Raw genomic sequence first — 25,426 nt, forward strand, 5'->3', positions numbered from 1 at the left:
AATAAAATGTGATGTATCCCTTTTAGCTCATAGAGATCCTAAGTCATCACTTTGAAATGGAAACGTTTGCCTAGGAGCCCCGCCTTGGACTTGTACCCCCCACTCTTTGGGCCTCCATTTCTTCTTCTGTAGAACTGAGAGGCTGGACTGGATGAGCAGGCAGTCTTGCCTGGTTTGAACATTGTGTGCCTTGTGGAGGTTTATGCTTATTAGTTGACCTGATTTCACTGTTACTTTGAGCTGATGACAGCACTGCTTTTGTGTCATGATTTGTCAACTTAATACTTGTATTTGATTTTAGCAGTGCGCTAGAAAACAACTTTGATTTCTCTGATTGAAATCAGGACTTAGCAGGACTTCCCTGGTGGCGCAGTGGTTAAGAATCCGCCTGCCAATGCGGGGGACACGGGTTTGATCCCTGGTCTGGGAAGACCCCACATGCCACAGAGCAACTAAGCCCGTGCGCCACAGTTACTGAGTCTGCACTCTAGAGCCCGTGAGCCACAACTGCTGAGCGTACGCTCCGCAACTACTGAAGCCCACACACCTAGAGCCTGTGCTCTGCAACAAGAGAAGCCACCACAATGAGAAGCCTGTGAACTGCAACGAAGAGTAGCCCCTACTCGCCACAAATAGAGAAAGCCCGCGTGCAGCAATGAAGACCCAACGCAGACAAAAATAAATAATAAATTAAAAAAAAAAAGATCAGGACTTAGCTCTGAAATCGTAATTCCTAATCTGTTTGCTTTAACCAGTTTTCTTTCATCCACTAGCTTTCCCCCCTTTCAGTTAGAAGCCCTAAAGCTTTTAATTTTTTTTTCCATGTAAGAGATGAAATCACAGAAGATTATTATGAGAACTAAGAGACACAGATGAAAGTAATCTTTCAAGGGTTCCCAAGTAGATCTCAGGGTCAGGGAGAGTGTAAAAAGAGTAAAGGGAGCCCAGTAATTAGTAATTATCTCTTATATTGGAAATTACGTAGTTAACTAGTAGTATACAGACAAGTAGAATCTATGGAATTATTATGAGCTTATGCCAACTCAAGAATAGCTTATTGTGTTTGCAATTTTATATTGCTTAAAAAATGAGAAATCAGTAGTTAAATAAATCCTATCTTAGCTATTCAAAACCTTTCTAAATGTAGGGTTCAGAGAGGAAGACAGGTTTCCACAGTGAGCTGTGACATCTGGATAGAGAATGTCATCTCCCTGTCCACCGTTCACTGCCACATAAATCCTTCATCTCCAGTAGGCTAAGAGTTGCTGAATATTTGTATATTTTATGTATGACCTTGTTTGTCTCCATATAAAACTTAATCTTAGAATATCCAGTCTGTTCCAAGTAATTTTAACTCACACCTCAATGAAGTATGGGTGAAACTGAGTGCACACACAGGCCCAAGGTTTAAAGACCCTGGCAGTGAGGTGGCTTTGCTTGCTTGCAGATATCTATGTCTGCATGATCTCCTCCGCACACAATGTGGCCGCACAGGGCAAGTACATTGCCATCGCCAGCACAACCGTGGAGACCAAGGAGCCCGAGAAAGAAATCAGACCAGCTCTGGAACTCTTGGAACCAATTGAGCAGAAGTAAGTGATGTGTTCATTTATAGCAGCTCAAACCCAGGATTGCCTTTGGCTCCATGGTGAACAGAACCCCATGAGAACAATGAGAGCAGCCATCATCTCTTACCAGCCTGGGTTTTGAATTTCAGGCAAAGCGGTGAGTGGGCGTGTCAACTTCCCTGCTTACTTAATTCTTTTTCCCCTCCAGATTCGTAAGCATCAGTGACCTCCTTGTACCAAAAGATTTGGGAACAGAAAGCCAGGTGAGTGGCAATCTGAAAAGGGTAATTACCAGGCTTTATTGGGAGACATCACTAAATAGTCTTAGGTCTTTGTGACTTTCATTTCCAGATCTTTATATCCCGTACATATGATGCGACAACTCACTTTGAGACAACCTGTGATGACATTAAGGACATCTATAAGAGGATGATGGGATCCGAGTTTGACTTTGAGGAAATGAAGCGCAAGAAAAATGACATCTATGGGGAAGACTAACAGCAGTACATGTTATCATCTAATTAGGACAAACTTAAAATTTGGCAAATGATGCATATTGTATGAAATCAATATTGTAAGGCCTGCTTTTGTAATCAAAGCTGAGAGATTGCAGAGCACTGTACCAGTAAATATTCTTCCCCTTTCTAATATCATGTATTAACTTGTTTTCATGGAGTGGCTCTTCAGAATTGGCAGGTTCCCACATTCTGTTCAATTTAACCAATACTGGCTTGTTTTTTCTAGTGAAGGATCAGTTTTAAAACATTGTGATACTGATACAGAGAACTTGATACAGTATTTGTATCTTTTAATCAGTGTAGCCTTTGCAGTTATGAGCTTCTGCTGCTCAAGAGCTGTGTCAGTACAGTTTGCGTGCCATCTGTCCTCTTGACATTAAGGAGATATGGAATCGAATGTTCCATCGTTGGGGACAGTATCCCTCACTCCTCCCCACCCCTTTACATTTACATCAAGTGTTAGAACAGTGCCCAGGCAGCATAGCCACAAGCTGGGTTTATGTGGGCCTCCAATTCTAACCAAACTCCAGACTTTGAGAGTCATTTTGGAGGAAGCCTGTGTGCGGTGTTTTAATCTAATAAATTTGATGAGAGCAGAGGGGAAAGAAACTATCATAAAGCAGGTAAACGTAGAAGCTTCTTTTGTATCCCAGGTGTGGCTGCTTCAATGGACCAAGCTGCTGCAACGCAGTATTGATTTGACAGAGCCTCTGCTTCAATGATGTCTGTCTCACAATGGCTCCAAATGATTTCTGTACTGCAAAATAAAGCCAAACTCTGGAAACCAGCTCCCTCTTGTTGGTCTTTTGTGTCCTGACAATTCAGAGCTAGTAAGTATTGTACTGGCCTTGACACAGCTGCTCATTTCCTTCACTAGAGCTGAAAACGGATGATGGGGAAGAGTGCTGAAGACCCTAGTGGTTGGTGGAGTGCTGCCATCTGGCTTCACTGTGAGTAGACCCCGAATTACTTCTTGGTACAATATAATTATTAGACCTTCTTAGATATCCTTAGTAGTGGTGTAGAACAAGGATTCGTTCCCATCAGAGAGTAAGTGACATCCGGTGGAATGGGTGCGTTAATGTAGTTAATTAATTTTATTTTTGGCTGTGTTGGGTCTTCCTTGCTGTTCACGGGCTTTCTCTAGTTGTGGTGAGTGGGGGCTACTCTTCGTTGTGGTGTCTGGGCTTCTTGTTGCGGAGCATGGACTCTAGGCACGTGGTCTTCAGTAGTTGTGGCACATGGGCTCAGTAATTGTGGCACACGGGCTTAGTTGCTCTGTGGCATGTGGGATCTTCCCGGACCAGGGATCGAACCTGTGTCCCCTGCATTGGCAGGTGGATTCTTAACCACTGTGCCACGAGGGAAGTCCCAGTATTTTCATTTAATTCAGATTGTAGACAGTTTTTAGTGGTACCTCCTTTCCCCTTGATTGTTACAAGCCTCACTGTATGTGCTGTCATTTATATCGAGGACATTGTATTCTCTTTTATAGTTGAGTCGGTCATTTATGTCGGAGGAATGAGGACATTGTAACTGTATTCTCTTTTAAAGTTGAGTCTGAAGGACATAGACTAAGGTAGGCGATCTGTTAAAGGATTTAGGGTAATAATAACTTCGATTATCCAAGTGATTACTTTAGCTTTCTCAATCTCATACTATCCATTTTTGGCTGAAGAATTTTTTGTTGTAGGTGGGCTGTCCTGCACATTGTATGCACCTCCCTGGCGTGGCAACCCCAGATAACCCCGGTTGAAAACAACTGCTTCCTTTTCATAAGATTATCTAAAATTCCAGCAGGCCTTTCCCCTCTTTTCCTGCAATATTTCACATTGTGAACCATTAACGCAGGTGGAGGCACAAGCTGGGTTAGTAGTACGAAGGAAGCATCAGGATGTCTTCGTATTCTGCACTCGGCATATTTATTGGAACAACTAACATTTCTGTGCCAGGCCAACGGGGCACAAAGGTGATGAGGGCAGAGTCTCTGCAGAAGCTCAGTCTGGAGGCGCCTGCTCCTCTGTGGCCTGGCTAAGCCTTCAGTTACAGAACGGGCGGCCTCGTGGGTGCTGGAAGGTTCTTCAGGGGAGGAGCACGGCTGGCAGGTGCGCTGTAAATGTTACTTTCCTTTTCCGTAGTAATTTCAGATTAATTCAGTGTACCAAATACAGTTATGGTCCTATTAGATTCTTATCCCTGGGGTAAAAATCAGCTGAGTGGGTCTCTAAGCAAGAGCTAGGGTAAGAATTAAAACTCAGTCATTCTTCCTCCTCCTAAGAACATACCGAGGGGAAAGGAACACTTTGGGTTCTGTAGGGGGAGTATAAAAGCAGATAAATGGCTTTTGAGGGAAGTTCCTGTGCAGGCTGACATGACCCCCTGGAAGGGCCAATTGGAGCGTGTGAAGTGTCCTCTTGCTGGAGCCTGCTGCTCGGCACCGCACGAGGGAGGGGAAAGCACCGGGCAGGCCTGCGGGGATGAGGCTTGACAGATGGCGGCCAAAGTGAGGTAAGTGGTAGGATTCTTTTGGAAGCTACTTATTCTGCTAAATGGCCTAAAAAATTTAAAGTGCTGTAAAACATTCTCTTACAAATTTAATATTTGCTATAAAATCATTGCAGAAGCAGTTGAATGATTTTTAGTTGTCTTTATTAAAATGAAACAAATTAGGTACAAAAACCTTTGTTCCAAATAGATACTATGTATCTTACCAATGTTTTTGCTTGGTTTTGAGTTTTAAAGATAGATTGTTGTAGAAATTATTTCTAATATAAATAAATGATTATTTCTTCCTCAGAGGATTGATTTTTGTAGTACGCTGTTTACAAAAACTGAGTAAGTGAAAATGACAGTTTATAAATTTGTACCATTTAGGAAAAAAATGTTTATGTAGTGTAGCATGAATAACAGCAGATAGAGCCATTGAAGATGTTAGTTTTTACACAGGTGGTAAAACCTTTAAAACAGACTACAACATGCATTACATATGCATTTCTGACCTTAACGTGCAAAAACAAAGCTACTGGTTAAAATAGACTTATTTTTGCTACAGTTGAGTACACTTGTGAAATTCTTATTTTTATCATTAATTTCAATGAATAGCTTTGAAGCTATTCTGCTTAAAATGAGAATAATTTAAAACAATAATATTGAACACTGTAACCCAAAACTAATGGAAAACTATAGTGCTGCTGTGAACAAAGCCAGACAACAAAGTCAGACATTCTGGCAATGTGTAAAACATGAAGAAAAATGTTCCCCCAAGTTGTAGAACACTGAGATACACAGAACAGTCTTCTCATATAAATCAAAGGTTTTCAAAGAAAAGGGAAAATACTCATTTGTTGTTGGCATCACCGATGTCTAGGTAAGGTGCAGTTAAATCACCTGAATACAAAATTGATAATTCCGTCTTTAAAATAAAATAACCAAGAACTATTCCATAAATAGGATGCTACCTACTGGGGAAAATGTCTATGCATGTAGGCTACATTGTCTTCCGTCCTGACAGCAGATGGACTGCAGGTGAAAACACTCATAGAATGGAGGTTAGTTATTTCATGAGTGATACTTGAGAAAGTCCCATTTATGCCAAACTAGCAGCACCCCTAAATAAACAAAACTTTAAATTTACAGCATGACGTATAACGTACAAAAGTTTTTGAGCAACTGGTTTCCCGCAGACACAGATGTCAGCATCTGCTGTCAGTTCCAGCTCACGTGGGAGAGAGTCACAAGTGTTCTTACCAGTAGCTACTCCTGAACGGAGCTGCTACTTTCTGTATATTTTCAATAAAGTCATTTACATCTGTAACAAGGATGCCACTGTTTTCAAAGACATCTCTGGAGACAACAGGCTTTTCTGTAAAAAGAAAAATAACCTTTTTTGGTGAAAAAAATTCATTAATACTTTTTAAAAGTAGCAAAATTCCTTTTATTGAAAAAAAAAGACTCATACACGTGAAGGAAAAAGCGAGCCTGTTTCAAGTGAGGAATGAGGTTGGAGCTCTGGGAGCAGTCGCCTCCATGGGCGGTGGTGGGAGGGAGGGAGCTGAAACCACTGATGGGCACTTTTTTAAAAGCTTAGATGGTTACACTTAACAGATCTAGTACAGGTTTTTTTTTTTTTTCTATTAACAGGACAAAACCCACAATACCTGCTGCCCCAGCCTCGTGTGCGTTTATTCCTGGCCGCCAATGACTCCACTTGGATGGAAGGACGTTTCTAAAGAGTGGACCTACTGGGCGTTAACTGGTTGATGAAAATTAGAACTTAAGGCTATGAATTTACCTGTAAGGAAGACGGCAAACCTCGCGTGGACACGCTGAATTTGCAGGTTTAGCAGACATTTCAGGTGCTCAGCTTTTGTTGATAATCGGGAGTCACACTGGTGATAATGAAGCAGCTCAAAGATATTTGCACTCTGATACGATTTCAATATTAAGTTCTTTTTATATGCAATTGAATCCACTCTGAAAAATACACAAAAATGTTAAATTTAGATAAGTCTAAAGTTTGTGAAAGATTTTCTGTATCTTAATTTTCAGTTGCTTTATTCCTAGACTTTTTCTGGCCTTCACTATACTTAGTCAAACTCCTTTTCCCTTCTTTGTTCTTCTGTACGACACACTTGGCTTCCCAGACGTCACCGTCCTGTCGAATTCCCTCAAAACATTCCGAGTGTACTTACTCCTCGTCCCGTCAGGAAGGACAGCACATGGCCATCGAACACTGCTTCCAGCCATGTGGCTGGCAAGCCTCCCACTCATTCCCAGCGGGCCCCTTCCTGCATCCTGACTCATACAGCAGTGCTTCCCGTGCTTTGGCTCTCCAAAACCACTCTACTTCTTTTTGGTTAGATAGTCACCAACTTCATTAAGATCATCTAACAGCTAGAATTTTCTCACCTCACTTTAAATCTTGTTTCTACCTTTTATTCTTCCTTTTAGAGGAAAGTGTTCCATCCTGCAGCCCCTCCAGTACTCACACCCTCGCTCCTGCTTGCTGGAGAAAACCCAAAGCCTGCGTATTCCCATAGCTCTAGTCACACCATGAACTGCATCACGATGAATTTCCTTCCAGGTTTTATCCTTCATGTGTGTAAATTTATATGCCTGGCATCATACTGTACATAGTTTATCACTGTGAATAGAAATTTTTTATATGCTTCTAGTTACTATTTTATGCTATGTGTGGCATTATTTTGCATATTTAAAAAATTATGTATCTATTTAGTCCTGTATCTGCCTAGAGATGAATTAGAGGATGGTTTTGTAGCTACTCATAACCACGCATGGTTTTTGTTCTGTTTTGTTTTAGTTTTGGACAAATTCTCCCCGCCTCCAAGGGCAAAAGGATATGATAAGTTTTCTGAAAAGTTCTCACTATTCGAGACTGGCCTGATGTGAAGAGATTCCAGTGACATAAGTGTCTCTGTTTACGCAAAGTCCTATGCATGCTGAATTAATTTACACTGACTGATCTTAACAGGTGTGCTCTGCCACCTCAGCTTTCCATCTGCTTCTGTACTTACTCCTGAAGTTGAACCTTCCCTCTGAAGTGCTGTGTTAACTAAGCCCTGTGAGGGCCCCTTGGAGCCCTTCCTCCCTGACAGTCTCAGCTCTCGGTTCCGCTCCCTCTTTTCCTCCTGTACAAGTTCCTCTCCTAAGTGCAAGCCTTTCCCCAACTGCTATTCTCGGCCATCTTTCGAGATCCCGTGCACATCCACGATTTCAGTTGTCTTCCTCCGGAGAAAGCAGTGCGGTCAAACAGAAGGTAACTGTCAGGTTGGAGACGAACATTCCGGGTCAAAGCCCAGCTTCCTGACTTCCTCCTTGTCTGCCTGGGTCAGGTCTGGCATCCTCTGTGCCTCAACTTCCACATCATTAAAGTGGGTTTGTACTGTCTACTTCCTATGTGTGAACTTATTAGAGATGGGACAGGTCATCTGTCACAGGACTGTCCTAATGACAGTCCTGTGACAGATGACCTGTCCCATCTATAGATTCCCCCAGTCCACCTCTGCATTCCCACACTCCTTTTCCCCTCTCATTACAACCTGCAGGCCCATCTTTGATACGGAAGGGCCTCCCGCAGGCCCCAAGTCTCTTCATTTAAGGGAGTCTGCCTGTTTCTAGTCTATTATTTAAGAGTTAAATTAAGGCTACATGCTGGTCTCAATTTTTCTGTCCTTATAACTGGAGCAACCTAATTTATCAATAAATGTACAAAAACCCATAGGTGAATTTATTTTTTTTACATTTTAGGATTCCTGTGTGTGTCTGACTTGGTCACTGTTGGTCTGGAGAAGGCAACTCAGACCCTGGATTATGGTCACAACACAGCTTCCTGCACTGAAAGCCTTGCTATAAAAACAAAACCCGAAAAACAGTCCACAGACCTAAACACTGCCTTCAGTGACATAGACGATTTATGTTCTTACAAAGTGACCTTGTGGCAACACGTGGATGACACTGGTCCAGAGCTCAGGGAGCCTTTCTGGGTGAACCCAGGTGTCTCCACCCTCCCCCACACCCAGGCCTCAAATTCCATAAAGGTCTCACCTCACATCTTCTTTTAGCTTTTTAGTTTCCCTGTAGTGAAGCAACCACTTCCATCTTCCATTTTCATTTAGTTTCTCCAGGATTCTGATAATTTCCTTCAGTTGTACTACAGAATGAACAAGTTTGACAAGACAAGATGTATTTTAGGATTTTTGGCTTGTCTAGTCAAAGCCCAGGGATGATGATTTGTGAGAATAAGGCCCCATGTTTGAGTGTTGACCATCACTGCCACTCCTGTAGCTGGGCAGGAAGGATGCTGTGCCACACTTTAACCCATGGTCCCTCAACCCAGCCCCACCTTCTCACACTAGCAGGAGAGAAGAGCACTGCAGTCATTAGCAGTTAAAAGCTCTGAGTGTATATAAATCTATGGATGGAACGAAAGCGGGGTCCTGTTGCAACAGAGATAAGATAGGTCTAGGCTTCTAAATACAGAATCTACAAATATTTTCAACTCCACTTTCTATGCAACATTCATGCTTGTTAAGGTACGTCCTCCTCCTCTTCAATGGAGAAGTGGTATCCATGTTTACTTCTAATGTGCTATCAGAGCTGGGCAGGTTTTGATTGTACATAAAGTGTCTGCCCTGTGCTCGAACATTCTTTGACGTCAAATTCATTGCCCCGAGAGAAACTATTTATATATGAGTGTTTAAGCAGATGACTGAGAAGACTTCCAGTAGCCTTTTTTAGATTTCCATGATACCGACAAAACGGTAGGGGTGATGGCAACAGAAATGGAGGAAAGAGGGCTGATTCTAAACCAATATGTAGCTGATTTGATTTGGCAAAGGGAAGAATTGAATATAACAAACTCTCAAATGTGTATGAGTAGTTTAGCCACATTACTGAGAGGTTTTAATACAAAAGAGGTCAAGAGCAAAGTGCTTATTTAGCACAGCATATGACAGAAATTAAGCCCTCAACAGACGGTGACATATTGAGTTAATGCTGATTTCTTTTTGATGAAATAATACTTGAATCACTGGGCAAGGAGAAATTGATTTGACTAGATATGAAAGGAAAATGAGAGACAAACCTAATGTTAAAGTTTCTAGTATTCTGTCATCTGACACCACAAAGCCTCCTGTCTGGAACAGCTCTTGGTAGGTGTAACTGAGGACGTCTTCAGGGCTGTCGATTCCAGCAAAGATGACACTGGGAAGGTGCTTCAGCTTCAGCAGAGAAGGAATCTGAAACATAAAAAGGTACCCCGGTGAAGACAGGTTCATTGGGTCACTTTTGTCATTTCTATCCAAGGGTGTCCAAACTCAGGAACAGCTGGAAATATCTTTAACCTTGACGACTGACTGGTAATTCTGTCAGTTAATAAGGAATTTTAACTCCATCAGCAATGCTGCAAACTCATTAAGATTGGTTACAAAGTGGTCTCTCAACTCCAAAGGTGGAAGACGGAATGAGGGGAGAACACCTGAGGTTTGGGACCTGTAATCAGGCAGGTGGCAAGCTCACCACCACCCTAGTCTCCCACTTCACGTGGCGTCCATGCTGTGGGTTCAGTTCCTGCCTCCTGACGCAGGACCGTAAGCCCAGGCTGAGCCTCGATGTCAGAGCTTTTTGGGACAAGCAATTACTTTTATTTAACTGATAGGTAAATATGGTAACAAAGAGTTAAGAAAATTTTCAAAAGTCCTTTTAAAGCAAGATTTATTACTGTTAGACATCAACAAATGTAGATTTATATTTCAGGTGAGAAAATTTTACCAGTCTCTCTTCATCGAAGTTCTCCCTTAGTTACTATGAAAATGTTCTTAACTCTGAGACATAATTTGCCTTATAAATAAATACCTTGGTAAATTACAACGTTAGTATCAGTAGTACAAATGGTATTGTGCTTTAACTTCTTCCCTAAATAAAAAGGCAGTGATGAGCCTGATAATTATAGAATAACATAAAATGCCCAGAATACATTTCTCCGTAAGAAAGTTACTTCCAAACCTACCTGATGCAAATGTGATGATATATCTTCATTTCTGATGATGACTATGAGCATATCCTTCTCCCTGTAAAATGCTTGACAGAAATGCTGAGGTTCAATTTCTGTGTAGCCTCCTTTCCTTAGAATATGCTGAAAGATTTACAAATAGACATGATTTAAAAAAGGATACTTGCACAGAACTACTTTTACAGTTTACTAAAAATATCAAAGACCACATCCTGTTTACTAAATTACGTTCTAATAAGGCAACATAAATGGCAGTTTATCTTATTACTAGATGTCAGCTTTCACATATAAAATGACTCCTGGGTATCACTGACAACTGGATTTAGAAGTTTATTTCAAAGGCAAAGCACTTTATAATGAATCTTTCATGTTCATAAAGTATCAAAAGTGGATTCTTCTGAAACCTCAGACTAATATACATACATGAACCTCACCCTATTCAAAGGAGTTACCTTGGGAAGGCAGATATTTACTTTAAAAATGCCATCTCCAGTCAAAATGTTTCTACGACTTTTGACAATACTTATGATGCCTATGCATTACTTTGAGTATCGATAACAAGGACGGATTCTGGAAGCTGGCAGTGGCTTGGACCCAGGCTTTGAAGAGTGGCGGGAGCCGGGTGTTCCACTGTGCCTGGTTATGGGGCGCGGCTGTGTTCCACAGAGCAGTTCTGCAATAAGCCTCATTGGGAGGATAAGTTCGTGTAGTTAAAGAAGTTCCTTAACCTTGTCCTCCTTTGTGATTTTGACATTGTTTCTGTCTGAAGGATTCTGGAGGTTTACCAAAAACACGGACCATCACTTGTTATTTCCTTTCTAAAATAAGGTGTTACTTTGGTCAGTCTCCCCGCCAGATCTCAAGACAACTCAAATTTTGACTTCAAGTTTTCACTCAAAATGTATGGCAATGCTAACACAACATAGTGAATCAACTATACTCCAATAAAAATTTAAAAATAAAATGAGAAAAGTATGGTGATGTATTTTCAAAGACATTCCTACAGACAAGATATCTTTTAACAAAGAGCTCCTTAAAATATCTAAATATAAATCCTTATAAATCCTCACCTATTTTACTAATGAACGATTTGAATTAATACATTTTCTGATAGGTTCAACATTTTCATCAGCTCCTGTGGAATTCTGGGCCATCCTGTCACACCCTGAATCACCTTATGAGTAAACAGGACCTGATACCCCATCACTGGTGAATGCTCCAGGACAGACGGATTCTCCACCATAGCTTTCTGAGCTTTTTAAAAACACTTTGCTCTTGATCACACTTTATTCTCAAATGTACTTTATACTATGTCCACTTTCTCACTAGAAGTTGTTTTAAAGGTGCAAACAATTTGTTATTTTCTGTTGTAAATAGTGGCCACGTGATAAAATATTACCATGAAATGATACAGTCACTACCGAAACAAGCATGTTATCTAGAAGTGTTACTTCGATAAACATCACTGTGACTGCTCCCATATGAAAACCAGCGTCACCTGTGCTCTGTAAAAGACATAAGAACTAAGATAGTGCATTGTTGCTTTTGAGATGGAAGCAAAAAGAAATCAAGTATTTTGCTCAATGTGGTAAAACAAGGACATGGCCATGGTGCTAACTCAGTCGATCCCTGACTTATTTCAGCGCAGGTCAGGGTGTGGTGTATCTACTCAGCCAGAGAAAATCAACTTTAATTCAAGGTTAAAATAAATAATTTCCAGGTTACTTTTGGAGGCTAATCACCTTCCAAAGACTGAAGGCCACTTAATGCTTTATTTTTTCAACTAAAATCTTACCAAAATTGTCAGAAATTGCAACAAAGACAATGGGGAGGGGGGCGGGCGGAGGGCAGACCAGATATGGCAGCCATTTGTGAAGAATGTTGGACAACGAAAGGATCCTTGATTCCACAAATTTGGAAAAAACTAAAAATCATATTAAATGATACAAAACAGGAGCCATCAGCCGCCTCACAGGAGAACATACTGCTGACTCGGGCGACACGGGGAAGCCTCGCGTTGAGGCCGGTTGCCTCGCTTTTCTAATCCACTCTCCGTGCTGTGGTGGAGGGACCACTCTGTCAAGTGCAAACGTGCTGCTCCTCATCTTTCAGAAACATTTCTCGGTGCCCTGCAGGTACCTCAGGAGAGCCCAAGTGCCCCCGCGTGATGTCCACGTGGCCCTTTTACCCCTGACGGTGATCGCCGTACCCCCGACCGCCCCCCACCCTTCCGGAAGCCTCCTCAGGCCCCGTGCTTCCCCCCGGGGCAGCGCTGAGCCTCGGCCCGCAGGTGCCTGATGACTGCGACGTCCACACTGACCGATGTGGGGCAGGACCTGCCAGGAGGCGCAAGGCGCGGTCTGGGGCCTTTCGCTCCTCCGCAGCAGCCCTGGCATCTACACGCCGCGCACCCGTCATGGCGACCGTCACGCTCGTCACTCAGCCCAGACGTTGCAAACATCTGCAGGCACTCTGTGCTCCTCAGCAGCTTGGCGCTGGCAGGGGTCTCCTGGGACACGTCATCCCGGGGCAGCCACCCCGACTTAACCCAAGACTTAGCACGAGGGCAGACACGCGTGGACCTGAAACAAATCTCATCGGGCATCGGGACCCGAACTCTTACTGGTCTACCCGTCCACACTTGGTGAGAGGCCGGCGTCCTCTCCTGAAGGATAACGTCCCTGGGCCCCTGACCAGGTCTGCCACCCTCAGAATGACATCTTCGCACCTGCCCCGCCACACCTGCCACAGCTGCACAGTTATCTTTACCATGTTTCTCACGTCCCGTTAGACCGTGAGGATCAGGAGAGGCAACGTTCCCCTCACCTGCGCACGCGGGGCTCCAACACGCACACCTGAGAAGGACCCTGGATCCCCCTCACTCTCCACACTAATGGAGGTACACAGGTAAGTTTTTTTTTAAAGCTGAATCTTACCTTTGGCCTGTGTGTGTGTGTACAATTGAATATGCCTCCACTGGTACTGTTTTATGAAAAGAACTCACTGCACTAATCCTGGGTAATCATACAAATCTTCAAATATAGTACAACGGCAGATCCCTGTGGCCAAACCTTTAGTCTGCAGGGAAAGACTGAGCTGAGAAGCTGAAACACCACTTCATATCAATGGCTTCTTTCTGAAGCTGAGAATCCTGTATTACTTACAAAAAACGTAGACAGCAATCAAAATAATATAAACTGTTAAGAAAAATCTGGCACTTTACCTTTGTTCTTACAAAGAATGACTTGTCCTCTGTCTCCACGAGGTGGAAGAGGAAGGTCCTGGTACAAGCCTCCTTCACAACCCTCTCCAGTTTGACGTGCAGACTGGTGCACAGGTCTGCAACCATGTCATCGTAGGAGGCTGACTGAGGGATGGAGGGACACAGCTCTCGGGGTTTGGCTTCTCCAGAAGCAGCATGTGGCTCTTTCTCCTGGAAGATGACCGGGTGGCTGTTCATCACCTTGTTGAATTCGGCGTATTCGTTGAGAATGAGGGAAATGTCATTCCGGGACTCTTTCAATGTACTGTTATATTTCAGTTTGTTGAGGTGGTATGAAACAGTCGAATTTCGTTCAGAGTTTGGGAGATGATTTCTATCGTGGCCACACCTCTCCTTCCAGGAGGAGGAGGAACGGCCCACACAGCTGGGTGTCTGCCTTCTCGCCTGCTGACCCTGGTGTCTGGGGTCTGAGTGCACGACTGTCACCATGAGGGGACTCCTGCTACGGGAGGAAGGAGGCAGCCCTGGGGCCTCGGGCACTTTTGTCGCAGGGAAAGCCCCCATGGCGCCCTGGAGAGGGGGCTCCTTAGGAAAGACGGCGGTGGAAGGGGCGGAACATGGAGCAACTCCCGTCTTCACAATTTGTTTTAGTTTATGTGCAAAACGCAGATACTCCAGATCTAAAGTGTTCTGGGTGAGGTCGTCTGCCACCTGCCAAGTGTCTGTCCAGGAGCTGAGCAAGCCGCCCTTGGCCGTGATGCCGGGGTGCCTGCACAGGCTATGCAGGGTTCTCGTAGTGTCTCTCAGGTCTTTAGTGACAGTGAAGTTAGCGTAGGTCCTGGGGATCCCACGGAGATCTCGGATTTGGACGTAAGAGGGCACACACTTATCTTCCTTCTTTAATCCCATGGGCCAGCTTCTGGGAGAAATGCCCGTCTCCAGCCCTGGAACCTGGCTCGAGTAGCCCCAGTCGTCATTATCACTGTTGTTTAGGTTCAGGAAAGAGTCAAAACCATCTTTGGAAGTACGTTGTTTTTTCTCGGTGTGACTATATCGCAAAGTACAGGACTCTTCCGTATCTAATCTGGGGTTTCCACACTCACCAAAAGAGTCTTGATCCGAGTCTCCAGAAAGTGGTTCATAATGGATGTCAGAGTTCACACTGACATCCAGGCCTCCACCTCGGGTCACAGAGCCCCACTCAGCCCTCAGCCCCTCATCAGCACTCTTATCTTCCACCTGCTCTTCAAAGACCCCACAAACAAGAGGGGCACAAGATTTGGGAACAAAGGAAGAAGGCTCTGTATCGATAGTTTCACCGGTTGCTGCTGTATTCTGGTAAGAATCAGCATGTAAACAGACAGGGAAAAGCCCACCATTCAGCAGAGCTCTTGCTGCACACGGTGACTCATCTTGCAGCATGTGGGCCGGTTTGTGTCTGTCTTCTGAAGAGGTGGTGTGCAGCTGAGAGCCGACACCTCCTAGATCTATAGCTGTTTCACATAACTCAGCTCCAGTTTCATTATTCTTCAGCAGACTGGCCATTCTGACGATCATCTCCTGTGTTTCAAACTCCATCTCTGCATCGCTGGGTCCTGCCCTGTGGGTTAGGGTGGCCCCTCCCGAGAAGAGGGTGGGCTTGGGGAGCTCCAGGTACCCGCGGGCCTGCACAGCCTCAGCTCCAGCAACTGGGTCAAGGCACAAGGACTTAACCAGGATGTAACAGAGTTCGTTTGTTTTCACATCACTGCTCGAGTCATTTTCCTTAAGGCTCTTAGAGCTGGTCTGCTGTTTTAATGACACATTCACACCACTTGGTGTGGTTGTAGAAACAAACGTGTCAGCAAAAGACTTATTTTCAAGGATCTTCTGAGGGCTAAACGGAGGCTCACTGGTATCCACAAGATGACTTAGGTGGGGATTTCTGTTCTCTACACTCATTGGTTGCAGTGGATTTCTTGACGTTACCAGGTTTTCTAGAGAATCTCTGCATGTGGCAGCTGAGGCAGGCTGGTTTAACTCTGCATCATGGTGTGGCACCTTTTCTGAGAAAGAGTAACCCTCACCACACTCACTTGGGACAATTTCCTCAGTGACTTCACCAGGAAGGGTTAAAAATCTATCTTTTCTTCCTGGGTGATTTTTTAGTATTAGAGGCATTTCAGCAGAAAGCTGCATTTGCTGTATCTGAGTTAAGTTATCTTGTCCCACTGGATGGGTGGGACCAACAAAAGAATTTTCTTTTTCTGTTATGGCCAAATCTACTGTTTCAACCTGGGAGGATCTGTCAGTTTTCTTACAGTGTGCATCACAGAGTTTAAAACTACTTGGAGATACAGCCCAAGCTGGTTGTGCTTCTTCACCTGGTACCTGGCAGTCAGGGCTAGAAGCTGGTGACACTTCTTCAATTAAAGAACTGAAGGAGAAGTCTGAACCAGCATGAACTTCCTCTGCAACCTCAAGGGCACAGGTTTCTTTCGAAAGTATGAAAGCCACTGTCTGTAAGTTATCACCTTTTCTCTCACTTTCTCGTGGTTTCATTGACGTGTGATCAGCAGAGTTCACATCAGGCACCTCTTCAGGCTCAATTATTTCTTCCACTGTCTCCTGAAGCTCTAAGCAGGGTAACGTGGCCTCCTGCTGCTGCTCCATTTCACCAGCGGATGCTTCTTCCCAGGGACTTGTGGGCGGTGATATGGTGAGAGTGAGGTCAAGGTCAGAATCCTCCTCTGATAACTCGAGGCTGACTTCCTCTCTAGTCACAGATAGGCTGGTTTGTTTGGTAAATGCAGAATTAAATGTTTCAAAACTCATATTTTCACTGTTTAGACCACTCTTGTCATTCTTTAGTTCTGAAGAGCCATCCGAAGCATTCCTCATTGATGGGATGCAGTCAAGTGAATCCTTTTCTTCCAAGGGGTCAGAGGCCGACGATGAGACTACTTCTTCAAGCTGGGACGACTCTACAGTCTCTTCCGAAGAGATGCTAAAGAGACTCTGAGCTGACAGAAAACATTCTTGAGAGAGCTTCATTTCTTCTCTGGGTAACAAATAACTAGAACTTTTAACTAGTGATAATGCCTCTGTTACAAGGGAATTATCAGACGGCGATGGTGAGCCTGCAACAGCCTGTCCTTTCTGTAATGAACACATTTCTTTAGCAAGTATCTCTCTACTCACTGAGGAGGCACAAAGGTACTTAGCGCCTTGCTGTCCTGACACTGCCAGAGAGGGAACGTCCCTAAGACCCTGTGTCTGTGCCTTTTCAAATGCGGACACAGGATGTCTAAGGCTTGTAGCAGGTGATACTTGTTTAATCAACTCCACATTAAAGGTTGTAGGTTTATCAGCTCTGTTTACAACTTCTGTCTGTATTGGTGCATAGGCATTTTTTTCAAAAGTGAATGTAACTGGTTCCAGATTAATCACTACATACTCCGTATCATCCTCCCCTTCCAACGATGACTGACATTCTTTGTTTATAGAGCTGCTGTGCTGGATAAGGCCCTGCAAAGCACCTGTTTTTGTTTGCATTTTTGCATGAAAAACATCAACTTTGCTTTCAAGGGTGCTGTACACAGACTTTTGAAAAATCATTGACGGATTGCTGATCCCATCGTAAGTCCTGGCGAATGTGGACTGTGTGACGGTATCATTATAAGAAGTCACCTGTGTGCCATCAAGTGGCTCAAAAGTTTTATCTTCAGCAGGAATAGAAGATCCATTAGTTTGGGTGCTTCCAATGCTAGAAAGCACCAGATTAGAGGTCTCTAGTTTATCTGATGACTCTTGTTCGGCTTTCCCCCCAATTATCTGAAACGATAAAAGCAAAAGAAATAAATTAATTAAAAAAATCAAGAGCCAAATAGATCTTTTTTTCAAGCATTTACATATGTGAAGAACAGAACAAAGATCAATTTCAGTTTGCTCTGTTCTTTTGAATCTTCATAGGGTAGAGATCAAGCAAATCCCTCTCTTCTTAGATAGGCTTAAAATACCCCCCAAATAGGAATTTGTTTTATCTAAATACACACACACGAGAACTCCAAAACTTTCTTAGTTGCACAGCCTTTTTTTTTTTTAATGGACTTTTGGGAAGAAAAGTGGCTAGACCACTGGCAATTTAAAGACTTGAAAATGCAGACTGTTTGCTAAATAGCATCACTTAATTCAGAAATGCAGCAGTAGAGGAAAAAGTGCTCAATTAATTTAAATTATTTTTAGTAAGATTAAAAGATAATCTTTAAAGCAAAGAATAACTTATTTTAAACACCAGCTTTCAATTAGACTATAAATGCACTGTCATCTGGAATGTTCCCATGAGGAAACACTAATTATTATCTCTTGTACTCAGAATACACTGATAAGCAGCTTTCCCAAGGTATCAATCTCTATCCTGTTAAATAAAGGTCCCTTACCCCTTAGCTGTCTTCTTAGCTTATAACTGGACATAATCTCTCTCTCATTTTAATACCTCCCTATTCAACAAAGCAGTAGAAAACACAGTGCAGCTTGCATTAATAAACTAAACTAAAAGGACTGATTTAAACAGTACCAGAAAGGATTTAGGATAAACAGTAACAGAAATACCTCTGGACAATTTTGATAACCTCATAAAAAGGCTGTTTCTTTTCTTTTCTTTTTTAAAGGCTGAAGAATGGTCTTGTTCAGAATATGGTAAAGTGGATTGATCATACAGTTGACCTACACCTGTAGTTCTGGAACACTACGGTCACAGATTTCCTGCCATATTTTGAAGCAGTCGTGTTGTAAGTCAGGACCTGTGTTTCAAATCTCTTGTTAAAAACATTTCTGCCTTAGTCAAAGAAAGACACTGACCTGAGTAATTGGCAGGGAGGAGCTGAGACTGGTTTTAGGAGGACACGACTGGCCAGATACAAAGCATAGAAAACTCTTGATGGTACACATTCTGAGAACAGTTCTATGACCCTCCCAATCATACTGTGGCTGATAATGTTGGGCCATAGTCGTGAATCTCACCATGCCTGTGCTCTTAGTGAAATGAAAACTTTGATAATCCTAGTTTGCCCTAGAATAGGGAGTGGTACAGGATGTGTGTGCACCTTTAAAGTATGGGTACAGTATTCAAGAAGATGACGGAAACATATTTCTAAGTATATGCTATAGAAAGTGTTAGGAATCGTTAATTTTAACATTCTACTTTCTACTTAATACTCTTTCATGTTTGCAAGAAAATCATTCCTAATTGGACATTACTAAAGTACCACAACCAAAAATACTTTATAAGAAACTAGTGTGTGTATAAATATATATGTAATAATAAAATCTGCCTGACTAAACATAAATACTTTCTTATTCTAAGGTAGTGATTTTATGTATCTCTTTGAGAATAAGATGAAATTTATGAACGCCATCCTCAGAAAAAAAACGCATACACACGTAACATATATTTTATGTGTACACATATAAACACACACATATGTGCATATATATACATAAATACATCCACAGAATTAGACATTGAGAAACAGCTAGAGTGTCCAGATCTGAGTCTTGGCCGGACAATTTACTATGTGCCTCCAGGCCATTCTGTACTTCTCCATCCTCAGTCTTCTCACCTATGAGATGGGTGGCACGGTCCTTACCTCACCCAGCCGTGTGAGAATTAACTGAGCTAATGCGAGTGAAGGGCTCAGACCAGTCTCTGGCCCACAGCGTTCCACCAGTCTTCATTCTGATGAAGATGAGCATCTGCAGACACTCACAGACCCTCTGAGGCTCACCCCTGGACCTGCAAATCCCCACGGAAGCCCAGGTACAGAAACTCAATGTTCACACAGGCACTGAAGGTGCCCAAACCCATGTAAAATTATTCTGTAATAAATCTGCTCTGAAAGCTTAAAAAGGCAGTTATTTTGTCAATCCATTTACTTAGAATCTTGATACAACTTTTTAATTTGCTCCAATTAAAATTCGATTATCAGGCTTCCCTGGTGGCGCAGTGGTTAAGAGCCTGCCTGCCGATGCAGGGGATACGGGTTCGTGCCCCAGTACGGGAACATCCCACGTGCCGCGGAGCGGCTGGGCCCGTGAGCCGTGGCCGCTGAACCTGCGCGTCTGGAGCCTGTGCTTCGCAAAGGAAGAGGCCACAACAGTGAGAGGCCCGTGTACCGCAAAAAAAAAAAAAAAAAAGAAAAAAAAATTCGATTATCTGTCCTATCAGTTGAGAACAGTGAAATGAAACAAAGTGTATTTTCCATATTTACAAACAGTTATCTGCAGACCTATGAGAGGTCTGGCATTTTATTTACTGCCTCAGGATTTGTTGTTTCGCGGTACACGGGCCTGTCACTGTTGTGGCCTCTCCCGTTGCGGAGCACAGGCTCCGGACGCGCAGGCTCAGCGGCCACGGCTCACGGGCCCAGCCGCTCCGCGGCATGTGGGATCTTCCCAGACCGGGGCACGAACCCGTGTCCCCTGCATCGGCAGGCGGACTCTCAACCACTGCGCCACCAGGGAAGCCCTCAGGATTTGTTTTTAAAAATATTTTTTAATATATTCAATTTTAGTTTCCTTTAAGGTTTATCAAAGATTTTTTATATTTATTATTACTGCATTTGATCCATAAACACTATTATAGGTAAACAGAATAAGTATTATTCACCTCTTTTAAAAAGTAATAAGCTCAGAGAACAAGTAATTTGCCCCAAATCATACAACTAAAAAGTTACATAATTATGGTTGGCTCCCAGATCATCTGAGGCCTACGATTTTTTTCCTACTTTTGTTTCTTCAATCAGGATGGTAGATAAGCTCCACCTGCAGACAATCCAGACTTTGTAAACTAAGTTTCTGGCATTCTAATCCTTTACATAGCTAGAGAATCCACTTTCCTAAAGAAACCAATTCCTTGTTATGAATGTGATTTTACGTACAAAAACAATTTCTTCAAAAATAATACCAGCATTTACAGTATTCAGCTTTTACCTACCTCATTATTACAAGAATAGATGAAATTCTGGCTTTCCGGGGTCTCTGGATGACCTGCTGTTGCAAACATTTCTTTCTGTTCATTCTGCACCCAAAGCTCCAAGCCTCTCACAGGCGGTGGTTTCATGAAAGGAAGCAGGGGGTCAGTGTCTGGGAAGGACACTTTGGCAGTAGGACCTCTGGGAGCCTCATTAGTCTCCAACAGAGGGTCTACGGAGCACCTTTCTACACCGGAGGACTCCTCAATTTCACTGAATTCAAACGATTCTAACGTGCTATTTATGCACACGTATTTTGCTGGGTTGCTGTGTTCTACTACTTTTCGGGATGATTGTATGCCTTTGTTTTGATTGCTGTAAAACAGAGCTACCCACATATGAAGTAAAAGCCTCACTTCTTCCATGTTATCTGGTAAATCAGTATTCCAAGGCCTGAGATTTTAAAGAAAGAAGAAACCAAAATCATTGAAAATGACTATTTTAGTTGATTATCTTATCATAAATAAGTGCCTTAATTATTAACCTTAGTTTTTGTGTTCATTTTTATTTTAAAAATTACATGACCATGAAACAATGAGTAAAATAAAAATGAAGTTGATGTAACAAATAATTACAGTGAATCTGCCTGGTATTATTCCCAAGTTACTGGATTTTACACACTTCCTTCTCCCTCCCCAGAGTTTAGCACAAGTATCCCTTCTCGCTACATTTATCTCAACAGAAAAGTTCATCCATTTTCATCCAGTGTCACTCCTACTCACCCGTGTAGTGCTCTGATTACAGTCTTCTCCAGGGGGTTGTTGGTATACTTGCTGTCTAAGCTGAACACGTAATCTGCTTCCCATATGAAAGTGACCTTAAAGGAGCCGTCACAGCTGAATACGGTACGAGAGCGGCAGAAGTCCTGCAGGCTGGAGGGCAGCACCCTGCTCCTGCGCCTGAGCGCTGGGGCCTCGGAAAGCTGCTGCAGTGGGGAGGTGACCTGCTGATGCCGAAATGGCATCACTTTCCCCACTGGGGTTCCCGCTTCAGGGCCTTTTGTGCCATTCTTGGCAAACGCAGGGCCTGGGGCCCCTCTCTGCTGTAGATGCTTCTTTGAATGTTCTGCAAGGAGCAGGGCATAGGAATGCTCCACAGCAACAAAAGAGCTTTGGCTTGCGTCGGAACTTCCTAGGGTTTCCTCAGGCAGTGCCAACTGGGCTTCTGCAGGGGCCTGAATGCCAGCAACCAAGCTTTCTTCCTCCTGGCTGACCGTGGGGTCTGATGTCAGATTACTCTTATCAGAGGGCTTGGATAACGGTCCACCTTTTTGACTTTTAACTCCTCTATGATATTCGTGGTCTGATGTACCACGCAAAGAATGTTCTTTAGAAAGCAAAACATCATTTTGTGGCAATTCAGAGGAGCAGGGCAAGTTTCTGGGCTCAGAGGATGGTGTGGTAGAGGTAGCAGCACTTAATGCAAGATCAGCCAACATATTTAGGGCCTGGGAGTCACAGTTGACAATGGAGTTTTCAGGTGGGTCTTCTGGAGCCACTGTGATATTTTCTGGTTGAGCTGTACTTATGCTAATAACTTCTTGACCATCTGAAATTTCTGATTGAAGCTGTGAAGAAGTTTCTCCTTTGGCTTCAGCATAAAAGAAAAAAAGACACATAACACTTGATTTCCATAGAATTAATTCTTTGTCATATTACTATGGTTCAGTGAAAATCAACAGTTAAGTCAACATATTCAAGAAAAACCTCTTGATATGTTGCATAAATTGTATGTTAAATTTTTATTACCAGAGTGAGGTCTTGTCCAACTTCCTGATGTATTATAATGTATTTACCAGAGGAACAAGTCTTAAGGAATGTGCATATTAATTTAAAAAGAAATCACCCTTCAAAACTGCATGTACTCAGGCTTCCCTGGTGGCGCAGTGGTTAAGAGTCTGCCTGCCGATGCAGGGGATACGGGTTCGTGCCCCGGTACGGGAAGATCCCACATGCCGCGGAGCGGCTGGGCCCGTGAGCCGTGGCCACTGAACCTGCACGTCCGGAGCCTGTGCTCCGCAACGGAAGAGGCCACAACAGTGAGAGGCCCGCGTACCGCAAAAAAAAAAAAAAAAACCTGCATGTACTGATCTACACACAAGGCATACTGCTCAGCTAAAGAAATATACAAAGAGAAAAAAACAAAAACAAGAAAAGAAAACAAGACTCCTGCCCTCAGAGAGCTTACAATCTAGTGAGAATCTAAGAATTTCTAAGTTTAAAGTGTATATTATAGAAGGTTAATGTACTTTCTTAGAAATCATTTCCCTTGGCAAGTTATTAGAGAAGTCACCTAAGTTCAAAATAGAGATGATTTTTAACCATATTGATGTTTATAATGTTTATGATGTTATAATGATATTTATAATACGTTATGATACAAATAAAAAATGAGAAAAGTAAGAATATTCAGAATCGCCAATTAATTTCAAGTTTTAAAACTTCAGTTTCTGCATTAAAAATATTTCCTCTCTATCTGCAAAAAAGCAAATCTCCTCATCTACTGATAATTCTTCTTACAGCAGGTACTCAAATCTACCCACTGGCATTCGATCAGAAAACTAACATTCTCAGGTGGTTTACTTGCCTTCTCAGGACTTTGATTCAGCCTTTTAAAATGTGGTTATCATGAAGGACAAAGTTCTCAACAATACTGGGCAGTGAGTCCCTGTAGCAGGTGGCTGGATGGACAGAAAAGCCAACTGTGCTCCTCTTTATAATTAGCAGTAGCAGGTCTGAAATAAATTACTGACCTGTCTGCAAAGCCCAATGACAGTACATTTACAGAGAAAACTCTGGCCTATGAGGTCATCAAACAGAATGACAAGAGTGTGTGTATGGTGAGGAGGGTAAAATTAATCAACCACTGCCCAGTTTTTATTTAAAATATCAAAGCCCAACGGGGTGAGGTACGAGAAAGTGGCCCAAAGAGGGCTGTCTCGTGAACCCTCCGGGTGTACTGGAAACACATTCATTTTAGGATCTGATGTGTTTACTGACACTAAGTTCATTCTATCCTTAAATACTATGGTTCTTACACTGAGTATCACTATGAGGAAGGTCGAATATAGAGAACACTGTATTGAGTCAAGAAAAAGGGTTCATTTTAATATGTGTCATTTCAGGTAAATCATTTAATAACTGACTTGTTAGAGGTTTTCAATTAATTAAAAATACAATACTGATAATCTATCTCTTTTAAGAAATATAGATAAAATGATGCCAAATAAATTATAAAAAATTAAAGAGTTCAGTAAATAAAAACTATATTGAAAACTTTAAAAAGGACAGAAAACCATTAGTTTCAGCAAAAAAAGGATTGAGCCTTCTTAAACTCTGATATTTCAAGTAAAAGAAATGAAGTGGATTAGCATGGGTGATTAAGAAATAAAAGAAAAATTAACACATTATTTAAAAGGTGGTAATCTTAAAATTTTAACTTGGAATGTGGCTGCACAATATATACAGACACTTGCAATACAAATCGGCCTCTTTCTGAATACCCATTCTGGAAACTTTTCATTTTCTGGGCTCACTTTTCTGCCAATGCCCAGTTGCACACCTCCTCCCGCTAATCGATTAGCCTACAAGTATATAGAAGCCAATTCAGCACAAGGAATTCTAATGACAAGGCTGGGAATACAATGCATTATGTATGTATCTATACTCATCCTGTTTACAGACTAATTGGAAAGACAGGACCAAGACACACCAGATGATTGGAAAATAGTATGAATTAACTCTTTAATGTTCTCAAAAACCCAAAAAAGAAATGAAAAAAAAAAGGAGAAATGAGTACAGATCAGAGCATCAGGAAATGGCTCCGTGTGGACTTAGCTGAGCAGAGAGGACTGCACAGGGGTGACAACAGGCGTGGTTCGTGTGGGTGGCACCATGTGCCTGGCAGGGAAGGCACGCATTGGGAAACAGCAGGAGAGAAATGTGGACCCGTGGGTAAGACCACCTCGTAACTGCCTGGGGAGACAAGCAGAGAGTCTGTGTTGGGTATGACTCTCTACAGGTTGTACGGTGATATGACTGAGGAGCTTTCAGAAAAATCTTCAGCCATAAACAACATTAACGAAACTGAGGAAAGGGACTTCCCTGTGGTCCAGTGGTTAAGACTCTGCGCTTCCAATGCAGGCAGTGTGGGTTCGATCCCTGGTCAGGGAACCGATATCCCACATGCTGCAAGGTGTGGCCGAAAAAATTTTTTTTAAAAATGAGGAAAGAAAAAACCAAGCTCATCCATAATACCATCACCCCAACAAAACAAGAGTTTCTTTCCCTGAATTCCACTAAATTTGAGGCTTTTAAAAAACCTAAAGGTAGATGAGAGAAAGTAGAATCATGAGATTAGACAGAAAATTGATGGAAATACAGAGATATGAGGAAATGAAGGTTTTTCTAAACAAAAAACACCACCACACATACAACACAGTAGGACTCAATACCGAAGATACTGTAAAATGTATAGATTTTGCAGCTTGGTGGAGCTGCACTCTACTCAGAGAGACGGGTGCGAAGAGGGACATGGAGCTGGGAGAAAAGTGAGGTCCGCGGTGATGAGGGAACGTG

General features: G+C 42.6%; 2 protein-coding genes across 5 annotated transcripts in view; one reads left to right on the forward strand and one right to left on the reverse strand.

Annotated features, from left to right (window-relative positions):
• GDI2 (GDP dissociation inhibitor 2) overlaps positions 1 to 2,873 on the forward strand; it is a 44,386-nt gene extending 41,513 nt beyond the window's left edge. The window contains exons 9-11 of the mRNA XM_030836885.3: positions 1,448 to 1,592; positions 1,777 to 1,831; positions 1,920 to 2,873. Of these exons, the coding sequence (XP_030692745.1) occupies positions 1,448 to 1,592; positions 1,777 to 1,831; positions 1,920 to 2,066 (347 nt within the window). The 3' untranslated portion in view covers positions 2,067 to 2,873. The remainder of the gene's footprint in view (positions 1 to 1,447; positions 1,593 to 1,776; positions 1,832 to 1,919) is intronic.
• A 1,851-nt stretch (positions 2,874 to 4,724) lies between these two features.
• TASOR2 (transcription activation suppressor family member 2) overlaps positions 4,725 to 25,426 on the reverse strand; it is a 65,673-nt gene continuing 44,971 nt past the window's right edge. For all 4 annotated transcript variants that reach the window (XM_060293386.1, XM_030836878.2, XM_030836877.2 and 1 more), the window contains 8 exons: positions 21,572 to 22,439; positions 20,813 to 21,242; positions 13,840 to 17,652; positions 10,614 to 10,739; positions 9,690 to 9,843; positions 8,651 to 8,756; positions 6,378 to 6,559; positions 4,725 to 5,948 (listed from right to left, as the gene is read on the reverse strand). In XM_060293386.1, the coding sequence (XP_060149369.1) occupies positions 5,830 to 5,948; positions 6,378 to 6,559; positions 8,651 to 8,756; positions 9,690 to 9,843; positions 10,614 to 10,739; positions 13,840 to 17,652; positions 20,813 to 21,242; positions 21,572 to 22,439 (5,798 nt within the window). In that variant the 3' untranslated portion in view covers positions 4,725 to 5,829. The remainder of the gene's footprint in view (positions 5,949 to 6,377; positions 6,560 to 8,650; positions 8,757 to 9,689; positions 9,844 to 10,613; positions 10,740 to 13,839; positions 17,653 to 20,812; positions 21,243 to 21,571; positions 22,440 to 25,426) is intronic.

This window comes from Globicephala melas, chromosome 2 (genome assembly GCF_963455315.2).
Source record: "Globicephala melas chromosome 2, mGloMel1.2, whole genome shotgun sequence".
In the NCBI taxonomy this organism is placed as follows: domain Eukaryota; kingdom Metazoa; phylum Chordata; class Mammalia; order Artiodactyla; family Delphinidae; genus Globicephala; species Globicephala melas.